Genomic DNA, 20441 nt, shown 5'->3' with positions numbered 1-20441 from the left:
CACTATCACTCTTGCATAATATTATACGGGCGATAAAGAGGCAGGTAGCTTAATTTCGATTTTCGTTTTTCCCGGTAGAACCTCTGGAAACAAACCGCCTTAATGCAACAAAGCCATTTATTATCTGTGAAAACTTGTCAAAACACACTTTAAGGCACAGGGCTATAACCGCGAAAATCGAAGTTCGCAAATTGCGGGCATTTTTCTCTGTCACTCTAATTACGCGTTCATTGGAGTAAAAGAGCAAGATCCCCGCAATTTGCGAAAAACGGTTTTCGCGGTAGCCCCTCAGTATAAGTTACTCTATGTTCACGATACGTGCTAGTGCTGCACTCTGACGGCAGAACTGCAGAACATTGTAGTAATACCCCCTATTTCTAAAAAAACATGACACCCCCCAAGTCCCCTGCAATTCTGATAAAGGATCCAAAATCCTGACTTGTCAGAGGAAATCCTGACGTATGGCAGCCTTGTCTTATCGCTCACTGTTTAATAGCTCACGGCTAATTTACTTATTTCTTAATACAGCAACACGTTTATGTCCGTCAAGTTTATTACGTGTACTAACAAACTGCATTTTATCAAATAGCTAAGTATGATATTAATTACGAATGTGTAACAATTAGCAGCGTAACTGACATAATTGCGCGCACGCAACGTTCTTGATAGTGAAACTGTGTGTATTTGCTATGATAAGATTTTAAATTTATGCCGGAGATGTTTAACTATTACTATTTACTAGTATGTATGTATGTATGTATAAACTCTTTATTGTACAAAACACAAATAGGTATAGACACTAGTAGTCCTAATTAAACCCGCAAAAACGAATTAAAATCGAATGTACTTACTTAAATTAAGTAATGTTACCAAAATCCCATGTCACTTAAATCCAACAAGAAACAACACACATCAAATAAGTTACGCACATACTATTCTCAAGATTTTAATGAATAATCTAACTTCAACTAGACACACACAAAATCTTGTCACAGGATCACATACTCGTAACCAAACAACCCCACTATCCCGTAACAAAACTGACACAACGAAACTATTGACGTAAAACGAAACGTAACAAAGCGGAATGTGCGTGCTCCCGCGCACCTGTCGCGCGGTACACTGCGCGCGCACCTATAGTTTACTGCGGTCAAGGACCTACAACACCATAATACAGAAATACACGCAAAAAACAACCTTTTAACCTTCAAACAAAGGCTTTACTGAGTGTTTGAATAGGTTAGTCAATCGCTACCTTCACAAAGTTAAGAAAATTCAACAAACAAGCGATATTGAACCTCTAACTTTTGTAAGAAAGGCGTTGATGAGAGTATATGAATGTGGTTCTGCAATACCTGTTTGGCCGGAAGAACATGCCATGAGCTTTAGATCAAGAAATAGTTTATAGGGATTGGCGAATTCTGGAGTCCAGATTGTGAGAGAAAAATCAAGAGATGACAGAAAAATAAAAGTATTTTGCAACTGTGTTGTAATACTGTGGGTAGCCATGGAAACTAGTAGCAAAATGTCAATAAAACGAGTCTTGGTTTGTTTAAGTGTATTGAAGTGTGACTGGAAGTATAAACAACATTTTGTTTGGGTGGGGAAAGAGGTGTTGTTGAAATTGTTTGATGGGTGTATATAATTTATAAAAACTAAGATAACTTGAATAGCGAGTTTTTGGTCAAATAGTTAACTGAGTGTTAAATATACGTAACAGAACAACGTACGTAGGCATTTAGCAGCCCTAGGTTTAGATAGCGAATGAATGGTATAGCCAAACCGGTTTGGTGTAATGGCAAGATTTAGAGGACATATATTATTGTAGGTATAGCTAGGGTTTCCATACGTCAGGACATGTCAGGATTTTTGGTCCTTTGTCAGGATTGCGGGGGGACTTGGCGACTGTCAGGGTTTTCTAGAAATTTCAACTAATCACTAGAACTCAGCTAAAAGGACTTGGGCATAGGAAAGGGAAGATCATGTTACTATAACTACATTGCCAATAAAGAAACTTCCTGGAGGGCTAGCCAAGATAACAATCGCCGATAGAAAATGCTAAGCGAAACTTGAATAATATATATGATGTATGGAAATAGTCACGTGTCGTAGCATCCTTCATCCCGAATTCCCGATACATTTTTTCTTTTCGTTTGGCATCTTGGCCAGGCGCCTTGGTAGCTCTTTTATTAGCCCAGATCTTGAAAAACCTTAGCTAATTGTAAGACGTCTTTAGCCCTGCCATTATTAAGTAGCGCTAACCGCTTTACTTTTAAAACGTCGCAAATTCCCATGTTTTCTTAGTGTCGTATGTTTCTCGTATCTGAGATATAACAGCTTGGTTCGACATGGGCGACAGGACACAGACATGTTTCAGTAGATCACGCAACATATAGTAAGTACGACGCGTATTCAAGATCTGTAAATGAACAAGAACTGTTTACTTACCTATTTAAGTAACTATTACTTATCTTCTTCAAATGTTATAGAGCATATATTTAAAATAATTTAAATAATGGTCTGTCGTGGGTCTGTCCTAGTGGACAGCTTTAGTAAGCGGAACGCTATTACTTCGGAAGGACATAAGCATGCTTAGTTTTAAATAAAGGTGTACTTCGGTACTCTCCGGTAAAAATTTTGGTGCATGCGATGACTTTCATCTAGATGCCTGTGTACCCACGGGATGAGCCAGCACCGCCTTTTGGTTGCCTGGATTAATATAGGTACGTACTTAGTTTCACGATTTATCTGAACTTCGGAACTTCTTTTCAGTCTGTATAATAGAAGTGTTGTCCAAATGTTTGATAACACTTACCACCCCGATATATCTGATAGCGACTGTACTTCACAGGTATCTGTACCCGTGGCGATTGGTCTGTGGTCTAGTTAACATATGTCTATGCCCCGTCCCAGATCTGGTACAAAGCACAGTAATGGGTCTCTTTCATCTGTCTGTGTACCCGCGGGATGAGCTACCTCTGAGCCTTTTGTGGACTTTTGGTTAAGTACCTGGGTTGCCTGGTTTTCTGTACTTACTTAGTTTCACGATTTGCTGCAGGGATATTCAGAATTAGGGATAGTAAATTAACAGCAGTTTGAAGAATTGTAAAATTATAGAAATAAAAGTAACTTTAAGCACTAAAAGTATTGGTTTTATACTGAGTTAATCTTATTAAGTACACGTCGTCTGTTTTTAATATCTTTCTAATTTTAAACACCACTAAAATCGTCTGTAGGTAAGTCTATTTATTATAGGTATTAATTAGGTACGTTAAAATCGAATTAAGGGTTTGTACACAGATTTAAAAAATAGTTGTCACTCCTATTGGCCATACTTTTACATATAAATAATGCACAAAGCCGTACGCCGTCCGCGTAAAGCGCCATCTACGTTAGCTGTCAAAATCGAAGTACGAATTTGTCTTAGATTTTACACATCTAGTACAATGAATGTATTTTACAAGATAACTCTGTATTTTACTTGAATGTAGAATGTAACAAAATTCTTACACATATTGTGGCATGACATGAAAGAATTAAAACCATGTTAACAGTCATAACGGGTTTTCTTCAAAACAATTACCTACATGTAACACTTTGCTGTGAGGTTTTTAATTAACATAACAGCATAACACGAGAAACAATAGACAGACTTAGGTATTGGCACCTGAGTTGAGGTCACGCAAAATAGTTATTTGTACTGTAACAAGAGATCAAAGTTTGATATTTCTTCGAGTGCTTATTTTGAGTCCCGTGCAAGCGAAAGATTCTATAATAGATTCACGAGCGTAGCGAGTGAATCTAATTTAGAATCTTGAGCGTAGTAAGGGACTCAAAAGCGCACGAGATGTAAATAACTTTGATCTCGTGTAGTACACAACATTTTTCACCTCAGCAGTGAGAACATATTAGAGAACCCGAAAAATGTATTCCTTCTTCATCACTTACCTCTATTCACTCATGTTTTCTTAAGATATACCAGCAATTAAATTTTCACCTCAGCAGCTCGAACAAGGGTACTTTGCTACTTAAAAACAGTGAGCAAAATCGCATTTTGCTCACTGAGTGAGCAAAATCGCATTTTGCTCATTTTGTCTCACTCGGTGAGCAAAATGCGATTTTGCTCACTGTTTTTAAGTAGCAAAGTACCCTTGTTCGAGCTGCTGAGGTGAAAAATATATTACTTATTAAGCTGAGTGGGGACCTTTTAACACAATGTATTTTTTTTCTGTTCGTCCTAATGAATGTTTGATATTATATTTTGTTAATTTTTATGCTAATTTGTTAATTTCTTGTGCTAATAAATATAACTTACTTACTTACTAATTTTATTTCTTTTTAGTACCGATAGTAACTTCAATAGCGAAGTGCAAGATTGGAAATAACAACATTAGAATTTTATTTTGTTTGATTTGGATAAAATGTAACTTTTAAAACAAAACGAAAATGTCCGTAACTCAGAGGAATATTTTTAGGACATACGGTGAAATTGCTCAATATTGAACAGAATAGGGAACTAACTCTATCCGAATTTAGAGGGTGCCCTTTTCTACGTAACTGTCACATTTTTGACGTAAAATGCTTACACATGGCAACATTTAGTCTGGATAATTTTTTGGCCCATTTTATTTAATAGGGAGTATTACTGCAATGTTTTGCCGCCAGAGTGCACCACTAGTGACTTAAGTATACCATAGAGTAACTTATACATACTGTACCTTAAACTGTTTTTTGACAAGTTTTCACAGACAATCAAATATGACATTGATACATCAAGGCGGTTTGCTTACAAAGGGCCTACTGGGGAACGCGAAATCGAAACGCAGACTTTCGCGTAATATACCCTATTTCTACTAATTTTATAGGGAATATTACGCGAAAGTCTGCGTAGGGGGCGCCACATCAACAACAAGTAAACAATCTAAGGGTCTACCGCAAACGAGAGAGTCGACATTTTGTTATCTAACCTCTCTATCGCTCTTGCATATTCGAGCGATAAAGAAGCAGATAGCTGAGTTTCGATTTCGCGTTTCCCGGTAGGCCCTTTGTAAACAAACCGCCTTGATGTATCAATGTCATATTTGATTTTCTGTGAAAACTTGTCAAAAAACAGTTTAAGGTACAGTATGTATAAGTTAATCTATGGTATACTTAAGTCACTAGTGCTGCACTCTGGCGGAAAACCATTGCAGTAATACGCCCTATTGTCGCACTACATTATTCTTTAGCCGACCTATACCTGACCTCTTTGCGATACGGCAATATCTTGGCGTTTAAAAACAAAATGGTTGCCATGACAACGGTTATTGACAAAATCCTGACAGTGTTTTAGAGAAAACTTTAATCGTATATCAAATATTGAAATGTTACTTTAGACTAGTTATAACCAATTATGAAGTTGTTAAAAATACATTTGCGGTATCACCCGCCGGGACTTATTTTAGAGTATTCTCAAAAAGGCACTGTAAAGAACAAAGAAATTGACCTTCTGGATTTAAATAGCAAGTACGAGTAAATATACCTAATACTTTAACCATATACTCTGCTGGTATATTTAACTTCCAAATCACATATAATTACGTCGGAGGGTTGCTGACCTGCAGCGAGTGTGGCCGCACATTTGCTACAAAGATTGGCTACGTCAGTCACCTACTGAGAGCGCACCAGCGACGGTGATGATGATGATTTAACTTCCAGAAGCGACATCACCACAGTAGCCAACGAGCTGTACGTCCGAGAGGTTCTCCTCACTGAAGACGTGAGGGACCAGCTGGAACAATGCCTGACCACGCTGAAGAAGAGGATAGAACACGAGGGACCGGCGGGGAAGAGGTTTATACCTTTGACTTCACGGTTGGACCGATTTGGAACATTCTTGTTTTGTCCCGTTGTCATCAGGCCTATCGAAGGAACTCTTTAAATATTGTAGGCATACCTATTAGTACGACAAGGCGTCTCAGTACCGTTTTCCGCAAATCTCTCTTGTCAGGCCTGTGGTAGACCATTGTCTGTCTCGCATCGGTCTATTCAGCCACCAAAACGGTGTTTCTCCGGTATTACACTATGGTGTATGATGACCTATTAGTGCATTTTGGGTCTTGGGATTACATAATAATTATTATCGGATGGCGGATACGACCACAAAGAAGTAAAAAATTGAAAAAGCGCTTTTTAAGTATTTTTATTTATTGTTTAACAAAGTTGTTTATTAATTGTTTTTATTCTAGGTTCTACATATACAAGACGTTGATGACCCACGTGCTTCCGCTGACTAACGTGGCTTTTGACAAGACTGGAGAACGGTAAGAAGTAGTCTCGAAAATGGTTTGTTCCTAGTTCGTCGTATTCCTGTTTCGTCGTATTCCTCTTTCGTCGGATTCCTGATTCGTCGAAATGTGCTAAAAATGCTAGAAAAAGTACGATCCCTGGTGATTACATTAAATCTTCATATTTAGGTAGTAAATACTGGTTTACTGCACGACATCGACATATTTAATTATATGTATATAATTCCCACGAAACAAGAATACGACGAATCAGGAATCCGACGAAACAGGAATACGACGAAACAGGAATACGACGAACCAGGAACAAACCTCGAAAATAGAATTATATGATGATGTATGAGTGTAAGCAAGTCAGCAGTCGCTTTTCGTCCACGACATTTATCTAAAAGCGAATGCAATCGCTACATCTTATTTCACATGAAATTAAACAAAAAATTAATTAATTTCGAATAAACTCCATAATGTGCATATTTAAGTCCCTAGCGTGTCATTTATCGTGACGATAAATCGTGTCAATGATGTAGAGAACCAAGATGTAGGTACTAAATAATCGTGACCGACTGACATCGTAGTTTTGGGCTGTATCAAAATTATAGCCATTTTTATACCATCGTTCTTGAACAGAAAAGACCATAAGACAATCTAGTGTAAGGGAAAAGATCAGACGCCAAGATCATGATAAATCATGAATCATTATTTGCTTAATTATGAGAAACTCAATAATAACAATTATTAAATCTATAGCAATGCTATCTAGAAAACTATCGATACGAAGATGGATGTCGCATCGCAACCTAGATTTCGTTTCCCGTCCGTCTGTCTTACGATTTCTAGTTCACCAACTTGCCGATGCGAAGTATCTACAAAGGAGGCTGTTGATAGTTAGTGCCTATTGGTTTTGAGATAGCCTTCTAGTCTATTTTTACATCTGAGACCTTATATGTATGCTGTATGGGTGCATGCCGCTGCTATGTGGTCTTAGTGTTTTCTAACTCACTACCTAGGTATTTTTTTCAAAATAATTTATTTACTTACTCTATGTCTATACCTTTTCGCTGTTTTCTTTATTTAATACCCATAGAATATCAAAGAAGAAGGCTCTTTGGCGATAAGGCCGCTTAATTTTATAGCTTTGTCTATTTTTGTGTCAGTTTTATGTAGTTGATGTATTGTATGTTGATAGGTATTTTCTACACTAAATAGAAGCGTAACTTTGGCTTGCGTAAGACGTATTTTTTTGACATATGCCAAAATGGATTATGAAATTTATGAAATGCAATTATCCATTATCTATACTTAAATATTTTTGTGAAGGATATTAATTGCCTTACTAGATAGGTAAATTTAAAGTCTATTTTTTTATTCGGTAGACTAAAATGACATTTCATAGTATGAAATGACATTTTATGTTCATACTATGAAATATCATTTTAGTCTACCGAATAAAAAAATAGACTTTAATTAAAGTTAATAGTAAGTATAGGTAGATAAATAAGTACCTACTTAATTCTCTAAAGATATCAAGTTTATTTAATTCATTCCCATGATTATTTAGTAGGTACCTATGCTATACCGGTATGCAATGCACTTTAGCATACACATTTAGATTGTACGTGTCAATGCCAACATGGTTTATATTATAAGGCATTTAATCGTTCAAGTGGCACGTAAGAAATAGAGGCGGACCAAGCCAACGCTGTAGTGCATTTGCAGTGAATGTCCCCCCTAAGTATCAGCTTAACTCAGCTACTGTTCTGACCTGTCAGCTAATTGTCACATCACCTTGATTTCCAGATGTCTGTCAGGAAGCTACGACCGCACGTGTAAGGTGTGGGACGTGGAGTCAGGCAGCGAGCTGGCTACGCTTACTGGACACCAGAACGTCGTATACTCCGTCTCATTCAACTTTCCTGCTTGGTAAGTATTATCCTACACCATCAAGCATACCTACTATGGCTACTATGACTCCATGACTGTTCCTGTAAGAAGTAGGACGTAAAGGGAGCGAGCTGGCAACGTTGACTGGACATCCGAATGTCGTCTACTCCGTCTCATACAACTTTCCGGCTTGGAAAGTTATCACACCATTAGGCAAATAAAGGAAGATTTTCGGCACGTTTGTCGTTGCTGAATCGGCTGGTCAAAAATGCTCTTTGTCCAATACATACAAAATTCACACCTTTTGACGTTTAAAATGGTGCCAGACTATTATAATCGGCTGTCGGTGTAATTTTGCAAAAATGTGTCAAGTTGTCAACCCGCATTCATTTTGCAATAGAATGTCACCCCAAAAAATGTACGTTTAAAGTTGACATCTTATCGTAAAATGAATATGGGTTGACACATTTTATCTAAACAGTATCCTTAGATACAGTCAAGCTCCGTGATTGTGACGCCATTTAGGGTTCTAGCTAAATTGGACATTCCATAGCGTAAGTGTGGAACAACCAATTTAGCTAGGACCCTAAATGGCGTAACTATCCCGTGTGGTGAATGTACATGTAATGTTAAGCATTTTCCTCCCTTTAGTGACCGGGTCATAACCGGTTCCTTCGACAAATCCGCCAAGATCTGGGAGCCTTCCACCGGGGAGTGTCTGGCAACACTCTGGGGCCACAACGGTGAGGTGGTGGCCGCTCAGTTCAGCCCTAAAGGGGACCATGCGGCCACTGGCTCCATGGACCATACTGCCAAGCTTTACGACGTCAGAACCGGTAAATTTGCTTTAAAAAACTCTTGTTGTTACTTAAACTAAAAGGCCAAATATACTTAAGTCTAGCAGGCGTAGTCTGTTCGGAACAGCGGCGGTTGGTAGCTATGTATTATGGGTGTTCACTCACAATAAAAAACAAAAACTAAACCTACACATTCAATTAACCGTCGCAAAGTACCTAGATGTCGGTTTCCGTCCACCCGGTCATTGAACTCTCTCATAGATTTTCGGTATTACGAATATCTTGATGACCGATAGACGCCAACTGCAGTTCATTTTACAAATGGATGTAATGTTTTTATTTAAATTTTATGGAAAGATGTACTAAATTGTTAACACCTACTTACTTATTTCGCTCCAAACAAACTCACCGCACGTCGTCCGCGCCCGAGCCAAACACAAAACATATACTTTAAGACCTTTAAGTAACACGAAAAACAAAATAAGCTAGTTACTTTTATCACATTCACACAACACAACCACGGTGTTTTTGCATATTGATCTGAATAGTAAATATATAAGTTTTTGTTTTTGACTAACATTGTTACGAAAGTTCAAGGTCGTCCATAATTGAACTCGAGTCGATTTTGTAAACTTTTTCACATTCTCACGTTAAATTCATTAATTTTTAAACACCTCACAACAAACAAATTATGTGCTTTCGCTGTTTAAACTCTTGTTTCATTATTTATAATGAAAAAAAAAGCCAAAATTGCATTCCCGCCTTTAAAATTTACTAAGGTCTGTTTAGAAACAAGTGACAACAACAACATGAACATGGCGCGCTGGATGCGCGCGCAAGGTCAACCGGGCTCGGAGCGCCGCACCGATTTTGCCTGTTCCCTCATAGAAAATGTTGTGTTTCACCTGCGGACCTGTGTCGAAACTTCTCTTTCGCTCTTATTGAATTTCCTATTGATCGAATGTACTAAATCTTTTTCCATAGGAGCGCAATCCAAAGCGCTCCGCTTCGCGCGTTACCTTTGATTTCTATGAAATTACGCCGAGTAGGTAGTGGTGAGCTGTCTATAAACTTATAATGAATAAAGGTTATTATTTAATTGGTATTGAGTTTTTTACGATAGATCTTAAATAGTAATATATTAAATAGGTGGTATACTTACATTTTGATTATTTATGGGAGTGCACCGCACAAGCGCTCCTTAAGGCCAGCCGCGCCTGGTTCGGAAAGAGAAGTCTTGGAGTGTATTGGGTCCCATACATTCCACGACTCTTCTCTTACCGCACAGACTCTATCACGTTTGTATTTATTGCGTATGACATGATAAAGCATACGTCGCTTATGACACGCGTCGGCAAGAGATGAGCGTTGCAAAATTTTAATTTTAATAAAAGCCTGCTCGCTTTTATTTAGCAATATTGTCATTAGAATCTTTGCTATTGAATATTGTCAGGCGTTTAAATAGATATGTTTGCTCATTTTTAGGGTTCCGTAGCCAAATGGCAAAAAACGGAACCTATAAATTCGTCATGTCTGTCTGTCTGTCTGTCTGTCTGTCTGTCCGTCTGTCCGTCTGTCCGTCTGTCCGTCTGTCTGTCCGTCCGTATGTCACAGCTACTTTTCTCCGAAACTATAAGACTATACTGTTGAAACTTGGTAAGTAGATGTATTCTGTGAACCGCATTAAGATTTTCATACAAAAATAGAAAAAAAACAATAAATTTTTGGGGTTCCCCATACTTCGAACTGAAACTCAAAATTTTTTTTTTCATCAAACCTATACGTGTGGGATATCTATGGATAGGTCTTCAAAAATGATATTGAGGTTTCTAATATCATTTTTTTCTAAACTGAATAGTTTGCGCGAGAGACACTTCCAAAGTGGTAAAATGTGTGTAACCCCCCCCCCCTGTAACTTCTAAAATAAGAGAATGATAAAACTAAAAAAAATATATGATGTACATTACCATGTAAACTTCCACCGAAAATTGGTTTGAACGAGATCTAGTAAGTAGTTTTTTTTTTATACGTCTTAAATCGCCTAAATACGGAACCCTTCATGGGCGAGTCCGACTCGCACTTGGCCGCTTTTTTGTTAATATTTGTTTACGATCGGTTACAGCGATAGAAATAGCTAAGGTGTCCCAACCGATCTGAAGACACGTTTCGTTTTGACCCTTTTAAGCGCAAAAAATAGCCGAGGTAGTGGGTTCAAGCCTCCTTGACGCTCGATTGTCCTAATGGTTAGGATGCAAAAAGAGGGTCAAAAGTAATTTTATGTATAACCTACAGTCAGCAGCAGAAGTTGCTAAGCGGGCGAAGTGTTCAAAATGATCTTAACGCGACTTTATTGTTAAGAGAATAAGAGCGTGTCAAGGTAATTTTCGCTCGCCCGCTTAGCAGCTTCTGCTGCATTGCGAATTAAAGGGTTTAGAATATAATAGCGTGTGACTTGGTCACGTAGCCTGGCTTAGCCCCTTCTGCTGCCTGTACCAATGTTTGCCATACATACATTTAATGTGTATGTGCGCCTGTTGTTTACCTCTTATTGTGTTTCTGGTTTCCTTTTGAATTGTTTACTTTTTGAGGTGTGCAATAAAGAGTTATTTGTATCGTATTGTGTACAGGGGACGAACTCCACACGTACACTGGGCACACGGCAGAGGTCATCGCGCTGCAGTTTGACCCCAACGAGGGTCGACGACTCATCACAGGGTCCTTTGATGGTACCATCTCCATATGGGATACTAGGATGAAGGAGTAAGTATGGCTCATACTCAGTTTTAGTTTGTTTCCCGGTTATGAAGTTTGCTGGTCGATTTAAAAGGTTTTAGCAGATTTGTTGCATATTTTCTTCAATTTTTTTTTTATAATTTTGAATGTTGATACTGAGTCGTACAATCGCCATCAGATATATCGGAGCGGCAGACATGCTCAAAAAAATCTGAACACACACTAACTAACGCCCTGACAATAGAGGCGTGTTCAAATATTTGTGAGCGCCTTGGCCGCTCTGATATATCTGATGGCGACTGTACAAAACTCCGACCATGCTAAGTTTGCATTTGCACTAACTTGGCAGTGAGTAGATAATGCATAGGTACAAGAACCATACTTAATCTAGCGTACTTGGCATGAAAACTTAGTGTGGCTAGATTTTATCTCCTTACGTCTAGTTGATAAAATCGTTAGAGTGACCTGAAACTTTCCACAAATTCTAGCGCCTTGATAATAGAGGCGTGTTCAGATATTTGTGAGCACCTTGGCCGCTCCGATATATCTGCGTCGACTGCACATCTGTAATCCTATACCTATCCTTCTTCTTGACAGCCGAGTATCAGTCCTCTCCGGGCACGAGGGCGAGATCTCCAACGTGCAGTTCAATTGGGACAGTTCTCTCGTAGGATCTTCATCACTGGACGGCAGCGCGAGGCTCTGGGACGCTCGTCAAAGCTCCTGCCTTGCTACCATCTCAACTCACAGTGATGAGGTAACTGGGACAAACTTGCTGTTCTGGAACAGTTTTCTAATGGGCTCGTATGGATTGTTCAGTCGGGTATCAGTCCTCTCCGGGCACGAGGGCGAGATCTCCAACGTGCAGTTCAATTGGGACAGTTCTCTCGTAGGATCTTCATCACTGGACGGTAGCGCGAGGCTCTGGGACGCTCGTCAAAGCTCCTGCCTTGCTACCATCTCAACTCACAGTGATGAGGTAACTGGGACAAACTTGCTGTTCTGGAACAGTTTTCTAATGGGCTCGTATGGATTGTTCAGTCGGGTATCAGTCCTCTCCGGGCACGAGGGCGAGATCTCCAACGTGCAGTTCAATTGGATCAGTTCTCTCGTAGGATCTTCATCACTGGACGGCAGCGCGAGGCTCTGGGACGCTCGTCAAAGCTCCTGCCTTGCTACCATCTCAACTCACAGTGATGATATCGAGGTAACTGGGACAAACTTGCTGTTCTGGAACAGTTTTCTAATGGGCTCGTATGGATTGTTCAGTCGGGTATCAGTCCTCTCCGGGCACGAGGGCGAGATCTCCAACGTGCAGTTCAATTGGGACAGTTCTCTCGTAGGATCTTCATCACTGGACGGCAGCGCGAGGCTCTGGGACGCTCGTCAAAGCTCCTGCCTTGCTACCATCTCAACTCACAGTGATGAGGTAACTGGGACAAACTTGCTGTTCTGGAACAGTTTTCTAATGGGCTCGTATGGATTGTTCAGTCGGGTATCAGTCCTCTCCGGGCACGAGGGCGAGATCTCCAACGTGCAGTTCAATTGGGACAGTTCTCTCGTAGGATCTTCATCACTGGACGGCAGCGCGAGGCTCTGGGACGCTCGTCAAAGCTTCTGCCTTGCTACCATCTCAACTCACAGTGATGAGGTAACTGGGACAAACTTGCTGTTCTGGAACAGTTTTCTAATGGGCTCGTATGGATTGTTCAGTCGGGCATCAGTCCTCTCCGGGCACGAGGGCGAGATCTCCAACGTGCAGTTCAATTGGGACAGTTCTCTCGTAGGATCTTCATCACTGGACGGCAGCGCGAGGCTCTGGGACGCTCGTCAAAGCTCCTGCCTTGCTACCATCTCAACTCACAGTGATGAGGTAACTGGGACAAACTTGCTGTTCTGGAACAGTTTTGTAATGGGCTCGTATGGATTGTTCAGTCGGGTATCAGTCCTCTCCGGGCACGAGGGCGAGATCTCCAACGTGCAGTTCAATTGGGACAGTTCTCTCGTAGGATCTTCATCACTGGACGGCAGCGCGAGGCTCTGGGACGCTCGTCAAAGCTCCTGCCTTGCTACCATCTCAACTCACAGTGATGAGGTAACTGGGACAAACTTGCTGTTCTGGAACAGTTTTCTAATGGGCTCGTATGGATTGTTCAGTCGGGTATCAGTCCTCTCCGGGCACGAGGGCGAGATCTCCAACGTGCAGTTCAATTGGGACAGTTCTCTCGTAGGATCTTCATCACTGGACGGCAGCGCGAGGCTCTGGGACGCTCGTCAAAGCTCCTGCCTTGCTACCATCTCAACTCACAGTGATGAGGTAACTGGAACAAACTTGCTGTTCTGGAACAGTTTTCTAATGGGCTCGTATGGATTGTTCAGTCGGGTATCAGTCCTCTCCGGGCACGAGGGCGAGATCTCCAACGTGCAGTTCAATTGGGACAGTTCTCTCGTAGGATCTTCATCACTGGACGGCAGCGCGAGGCTCTGGGACGCTCGTCAAAGCTCCTGCCTTGCTACCATCTCAACTCACAGTGATGAGGTAACTGGGACAAACTTGCTGTTCTGGAACAGTTTTCTAATGGGCTCGTATGGATTGTTCAGTCGGGTATCAGTCCTCTCCGGGCACGAGGGCGAGATCTCCAACGTGCAGTTCAATTGGGACAGTTCTCTCGTAGGATCTTCATCACTGGACGGTAGCGCGAGGCTCTGGGACGCTCGTCAAAGCTCCTGCCTTGCTACCATCTCAACTCACAGTGATGAGGTAACTGGGACAAACTTGCTGTTCTGGAACAGTTTTCTAATGGGCTCGTATAGATTGTTCAGTCGGGTATCAGTCCTCTCCGGGCACGAGGGCGAGATCTCCAACGTGCAGTTCAATTGGAACAGTTCTCTCGTAGGATCTTCATCACTGGATGGCAGCGCCAGACTCTGGGACGCTCGCCAAAGCTCCTGCCTTGCTACCATTTCTACGCACAGATACAGATACAGATACAGATTTTTATTGGTAAAAATAAAAAGTATATTTTACACGTCAAAATAAAATACAAATTATACAAGTAATAAAATAATTATAGTTCAATATAAAACAAACAATAACAAACAATCATAATTTTCGTTTCGCAGTGTTGGGTCAATGATCTTTGGTTCAACTGAGTAGCATGCGTGTTTAATAAGTAATAATTTAAGAGTATTTTTGAAAATCGAGAGTGAATTGTACAGCTTTGGTCCGATTACACTAAGCGGCCATCACGACTTAGCGAGTCGGCAACTCGGAGCAACCAGTAGGGGAGACCTGCGGGGCGGCCGGTCACAAGTACGTATAGATGCATTCGTTTTATACGTATTTATATTTGCTCTGACGTACATACAAGCCGACAAGACAAATATACAAGGTAAAGTTAATATTTTATGCTTAATAAATAACATTTTTGCTGGGTGGTCAGGGGGTTTACCGTCGATTATGTGGACAGCACGTTTCTGCATCCTAAACACCCTGTCACGTTCAGCGGCTGTGGCCCAGAGCTCTACACCATGTGTAAGGATCAAATGGAAATATCCGTAATACGCTGTTTTGAGATTGTCAGCAGTTAGACTGGGTGCTAACCTAGGCAGTGCATAGCAGGCTGAGGCAAGTCTGTCGCAGGTCGACTGGATATGGGTACCCCAAGTCAGCCCAGCATCTATTTCGAAACCAAGATATTTAACTGTATCTACCTGAGGGATTGCGGTGTTGTTAAGTACAATATTTAATTTTGTTTTAATCGTGTTTCTTAACTGGAAGTGGACAATATTCGTTTTATCCAAGTTTAATAACATGCCATTAGCATTAAACCATTTGACGAGATGGTGTATTACATAATTAAGTTTCGTTTTTAATGTTTCAAAATCATCCGCATGTACAATCACACAAGTATCATCAGCGAACATGATATATTCGGAGCCAGGGCAAGCACTCGTGATGTCATTTACGAGGATCAGAAATACGCACAGTGATGTGGTAACTGGGACAAACTTGCTGGATCTGCAATCTTGGGGAGTCCGTTTCTACGCAGTGAAGCAGTGACTCTTTACTGCGGAAACACTGACGTCCCAGCAAATGTCAACGGCGATATAAAAACCCGACCCGTAGACCCGTTTGTGTCATTAAATATGTGTACAAAACGCGAGAGTTTAGTGTTAGAAAGTCTCTTGTTTGACCACTCTTCACCTATTTGCCAGGTGTTGGACATCTGCTTCGACTGGGCGGGACAGCGAATGGCCACCTCCTCCAGCGATTGTTCAGCGAGGATCTACGACGTCAAGGGAGACTTTAAGGAGCTGGCGATCATGAAGGGCCATCGTGATGAGGTGTCCAAGGTCAGAGCTAGTTCATACTTTACTCTTCTGTACACCATATGGATAGTACACTTACAAGAGGTATGTCTTCTCTTATTCAAGTTCTGAGTTCTAATTTTTGTGGCCAAGCCGTAAGGTATAAGTCAGTGTAGTTTAAGGTAGGGGTTGTGCACAAGCCCTCCCCCCTCTTGGTGATATTTGGTGAGGTTTTTGGCTACCCCGTGAGGTCTCCTTATACCCCCCCCCCTCCCCCTCCCTCAACGTGATTTGTCGTGATTTTTTCGTGATGGACAATTAAGAATGTTAGAGTTATCTGAGATCTTTGGTGGTTGTGTTTAAAATAGAAGTTGTACTCGTATTTGGCGTGATAGCTATCTCAAGCAGCCGTTGGCAAAAACTTTGTTTGTCCGACCTTGCATTCTATCAGAAGAGTGCACTAATTTCTTATATGCGTTTAAATGGACCTTAATATAGTGTGTTGCATGCCAGGTATGCTTCAGTCCCGCCGGAGGTTGCCTGCTGACGGCATCAGCTGACCGCAGCGCCCGTATCTGGAACTCATCGACTGGGAACTGCAGACAGGTACACTTGTACAATCAACTCTTTGCCTGTACAGTAATATGTTACTCTTCGAAGGCCCCAAAAATATCTGACACGCTCTTATGGCTCTACAAATAAGATCGTGTCAGATATTTTTGCGGCCATTGTTATGTAACATAATAATAGTGCAGGTGACTGTACTATTGTAGGTATACCATCTAAATTGAACCCAAAGCACGTCATACTCACAACATAACAATGCGATGAACATTAGTACCTAACATTAGCACAAGTGGTTGGATGCGAAAAGTGGTCTAGTTTTGGATCACTTTGTGTTGTGACTCAGTTAGTGATGTCACTAGGTGACATAAATAATATTCTTTTGTACTTTTCGATTGCTCATGCATAAAATACTCGTGTAAATTTTGCTTGCTGCATTTTGAAAAAATGATGCTTTCCGAGAGATAAGTTCCTGACTTAATGACAGTTGTTTTTGTTTGAACCAATAATTTCTAGATTCTTAATGTATTTTTAAAACTGGAAGGGTACGCTAATTATTTTGATTTGTGTTTTTTAAATAGTCACACCATTATATATAAATTATAAACTGAAATAGATGTCATATATTAAAGAAAAAGTGACGAAGCCCTCCAGTGGTGAAGGCCGGATTCAAACCGGCGTCTTTAGCAATCCGGGCTAACGCCTTGAACCCCTTAGCCACCCCGCCACGGTGGAACCCGTCCCAATCTCTTACTAAGACTAGGCGTCTTTGACCAACTCTAACCACTTCAGCACTGGAGGATTCGTCAGACATCTATTTCAGTTTATAACCAATTGGTTAATTTCTGCATGTCTTTTCGACGCCGCATCGGTCACAGGCGTATATCAAGGCCTAAATGTTCCACTTGTTCCCAGGTTTTGTCCGGCCACGAGGGCGAAATCTTCTCCTGCGCGTACTCGTACGCCGGAGACGCCATCATCACAGCCTCCAAGGACAACACGTGCCGCATATGGAGGTGATTGGATTGGTGGCAGTCAGACCACTAACCACCAGCAGTACCAGGAGAGCTGGTTGTGCCATCACTTATACCTTATATACAAACAATATTCCTTGGACACTTCTCGTGACAAATTATAAAGATAATTAAAGGGTTTTGTAAAAAAAATGACAACTCCCAAGGCACTCGTACGCCGGAAACGCCATCATCACAGCCTCCAAGGACAACACGTGCCGCATATGGAGGTGATTGGATTGGTGGCGGTCTGACCACTAACCACCAGCTGTGCAAAGAGAGCGGGTTATTCCCACTAGTTACCACCAAGTTCTTACCAGTGGTAACTACTGGGAATTTTTTTCCCACCTTTTACCACTGGTAAAATAATTCCCAGTAGTTACCACTAACTCGGTTTGGTGGTAACTAGTGGGAATTTTTATTCCCAGTAGTTACCACCAAAATTTTGTTAGAGTTAAAGACTAATAAAAACAGTGTAAAAAAAATAAAAAAATAATATAGAGTGATTTAATAAATCATTATTAAGTCGATTAGTGTTTTAGCAAACTGCCTTAAAGGTGACGAAAAAATATTGAAACAGTTTAACCGGTACTAGTTAGATATGAGCGCCGCGCCGGCGCGCCGCCGCCGCCGACAAACTTTTCGCGCCGCCGCCGCCGACGCTGCGCTATCGGCGTGGCATCGGCGTGACCTTGGTAGTTACTACTACTTTAATAATCAGATAATATATATTCAATAGAGTTTAGATAATTAACGGCGCCACTTCGAATAGTTTATAGGCATTCAAAGGGTATTTTAGGCCTACGCGCTACTAGTATTGAGGAAACGAAATTATTTAATATCAATTTTAACGTCAATATGCTCGTAATAAACGTACTGATTTCCTTCCATTGTTATTGTGGAACGTTCTACATTACAATTTATAGGTTGTATATACACTACCTACATATGTCAATCACAATGAAAAAATCAACTGTGATCAACTCTGCCTAACGTGAGACTCGAACCCACATCTTTGGATGGCCGGTCCAATGCATAACTAATTTTGCCAGCTAACCATCCGCCATTTACCGCGAATTTAACCATTGCAAGCATGGTTAAACGTCTTTAAAAGGTATAAAAAGGGGGGGGGGTTTATTTTGAGATATTAAGCGTTTCCACGTCCAAATGTCCGGCCGTTGGCTCTCTCATAGCTCAATCTTTGGCCTTGCATCGCTCGCATGAAAGTAAGCCTCTCTGTACCTATCTGTACCTGCAAGTTTTTGGCCCTGTTTGGAGCTCAACTTTCGGCCTCTTTTAAAACGCTTGAGCATTGGTCCTTGTCCGATCTTAGCTCCATTGCAGCTCGGCCTTTGGCGTCGCACGAATGCGCCCGCAGGAAAGCTCCAGATCTTTAACACTATGGCTTCTGTCTTTATCGGCCTTCGCCCTCGCTCTGCTCTCTTGCAGCTTGGCCCGAAGGCCAAGCACCGATTGCGGCGCGCTTCTGTGCAAGGCCGAAGCCTTGCACAGAAGCGCGCCGCAATCGGCGCTCCAGGCGTTCGGCCGTCAGCCAAACTCATACTTGGCGTTCGATTCTTAGCTGTATGCTTACCGCAGCTCATCCTCTGGCCTCGCATTGGTAGGCGTCGAATTCAAGTCTTCGGTGTTATATGGAGCTCGGCCTTGGGCCTCACTTTTTGACATAAATCGGTTTTGTTGGGTCGATATTGGTTAATGACGGAGCTCGATTTTCTTTGGACCGTCGAGAAGACGATTCCCTGATACAGTCAATCCGCAGTTTTTAACTTAGCACAAAAGATAAGGGCCTCGCTAAGATCTTCCGGCCAGAGCCTCGCCAAGATTAAGACCGCCTCTGATGCCGCGTGATGCGCGATACCGCTTATCCACAGTTTATACGATATAAAACTTTTTTCGTACCATTATTCAATAAATTATTCTTGAAAATAAAAAACTGCATTTATTTCATAACTTTGTTACAGCAAAAACATGTTTTACCGGTTAAATTTTGGTTTGAATTCTTTTTTCTTTAATCGAAGGTGTTTCAAGGCCACGCCGCCGATTCGCCGCCGCCGCCGACTAATTTTGACCGGCGCGCCGCCGCCGGCTAAATGCCTATCGGCGCTCATATCTAGTACTAGTACAAAAACTATAACATATGCAAGGATAAATTTAATAATCAATTTAGATTATTTTTAAGTGATTTTATTCGGTAATTTAAAATCACTCTAGATTTATACTATACTATTTTATACTGTTTTTATTAATATTTAACTCTAACAAAATTTTGGTGGTAACTACTGGGAATAAAAATTCCCAGTAGTTACCACCAAACCGAGTTAGTGGTAACTACTGGGAATAAATTTTCCCAGTAGTTACCAGTGGTAAAAGGTGGGAAAAAAATTCCCAGTAGTTACCACTGGTAACAACTTGGTGGTAACTAGTGGGAATAACCCAATAGAGCTGGTAACACTGGTCGTGCCACCACTTATACAAACAATATGCCTTGGACAATTCTCGTGACAAATTATAAAGATCGTTAAAAAAAAACAACGGGTTGCACTCAGGGAGTGCCGGCAGAAGTGAAAACTCAATGACTAGTGCAAAATGCACTATATGTATAATTGAGGTTAACGCCATCTAGCGTTATTTCCAGAGATGTACAAAATGGTTTAAAAAAAGCATTTAAATACAAAATGCAAAATACTTTTCAGATTTACTATTTCAAATGCAAAATACCAAATAGTTTTGCGTTATGTATTTCAAATGCGAAATGCAAAATAGGTATTTTCAAAATACTTTTTCAAAATAAAATACCTTTTGACCAAATCTCAGATATTTTTATTTATTTTAGGTAT

The 20441-nt window shown here is 40.9% G+C and overlaps 2 protein-coding genes across 2 annotated transcripts in view; one reads left to right on the top strand and one right to left on the bottom strand.

Annotated features, from left to right (window-relative positions):
- Positions 1-912, bottom strand: part of LOC134647384 (solute carrier organic anion transporter family member 4A1-like) — a 76219-nt gene extending 75307 nt beyond the window's left edge. The window contains exon 1 of the mRNA XM_063501730.1: positions 852-912. The gene's annotated coding sequence lies outside the window, so the exon portion shown is untranslated. The remainder of the gene's footprint in view (positions 1-851) is intronic.
- A 4361-nt stretch (positions 913-5273) lies between these two features.
- Positions 5274-17621, top strand: LOC134647468 (uncharacterized WD repeat-containing protein alr3466-like). The gene is made up of 10 exons (XM_063501819.1): positions 5274-5505; positions 5698-5853; positions 6228-6302; positions 8082-8204; positions 8817-9001; positions 11590-11722; positions 12293-14456; positions 15914-16051; positions 16520-16612; positions 17486-17621. Exons 1-10 carry the CDS (start codon positions 5393-5395, stop codon positions 17588-17590), a joined length of 3285 nt encoding a protein of 1094 aa, XP_063357889.1. The 5' UTR covers positions 5274-5392; the 3' UTR covers positions 17591-17621.
- Positions 17622-20441: the final 2820 nt, after the last annotated feature.

Source organism: Cydia amplana, chromosome 4, assembly GCF_948474715.1.
Source record: "Cydia amplana chromosome 4, ilCydAmpl1.1, whole genome shotgun sequence".
In the NCBI taxonomy this organism is placed as follows: Eukaryota; Metazoa; Arthropoda; class Insecta; order Lepidoptera; family Tortricidae; genus Cydia; species Cydia amplana.
Note: the sequence above shows the minus strand (reverse complement) of the source record. Positions and strands in the feature narration are given on the sequence as shown.

What these genes read in the sequence shown, in the direction of transcription:
- LOC134647468 (XM_063501819.1), top strand. Translation starts at nt 5,393, where the DNA reads ATGAAGTTGTTAAAAATACATTTGCGGTATCACCCGCCGGGACTTATT. An exon ending in CTTCTGGATTTAAATAGCAA is followed by an intron (nt 5,506 to 5,697) that starts GTACGAGTAAAT and finishes TTTAACTTCCAG; the next exon opens with AAGCGACATCACCACAGTAG. An exon ending in TTTATACCTTTGACTTCACG is followed by an intron (nt 5,854 to 6,227) that starts GTTGGACCGATT and finishes TTTTTATTCTAG; the next exon opens with GTTCTACATATACAAGACGT.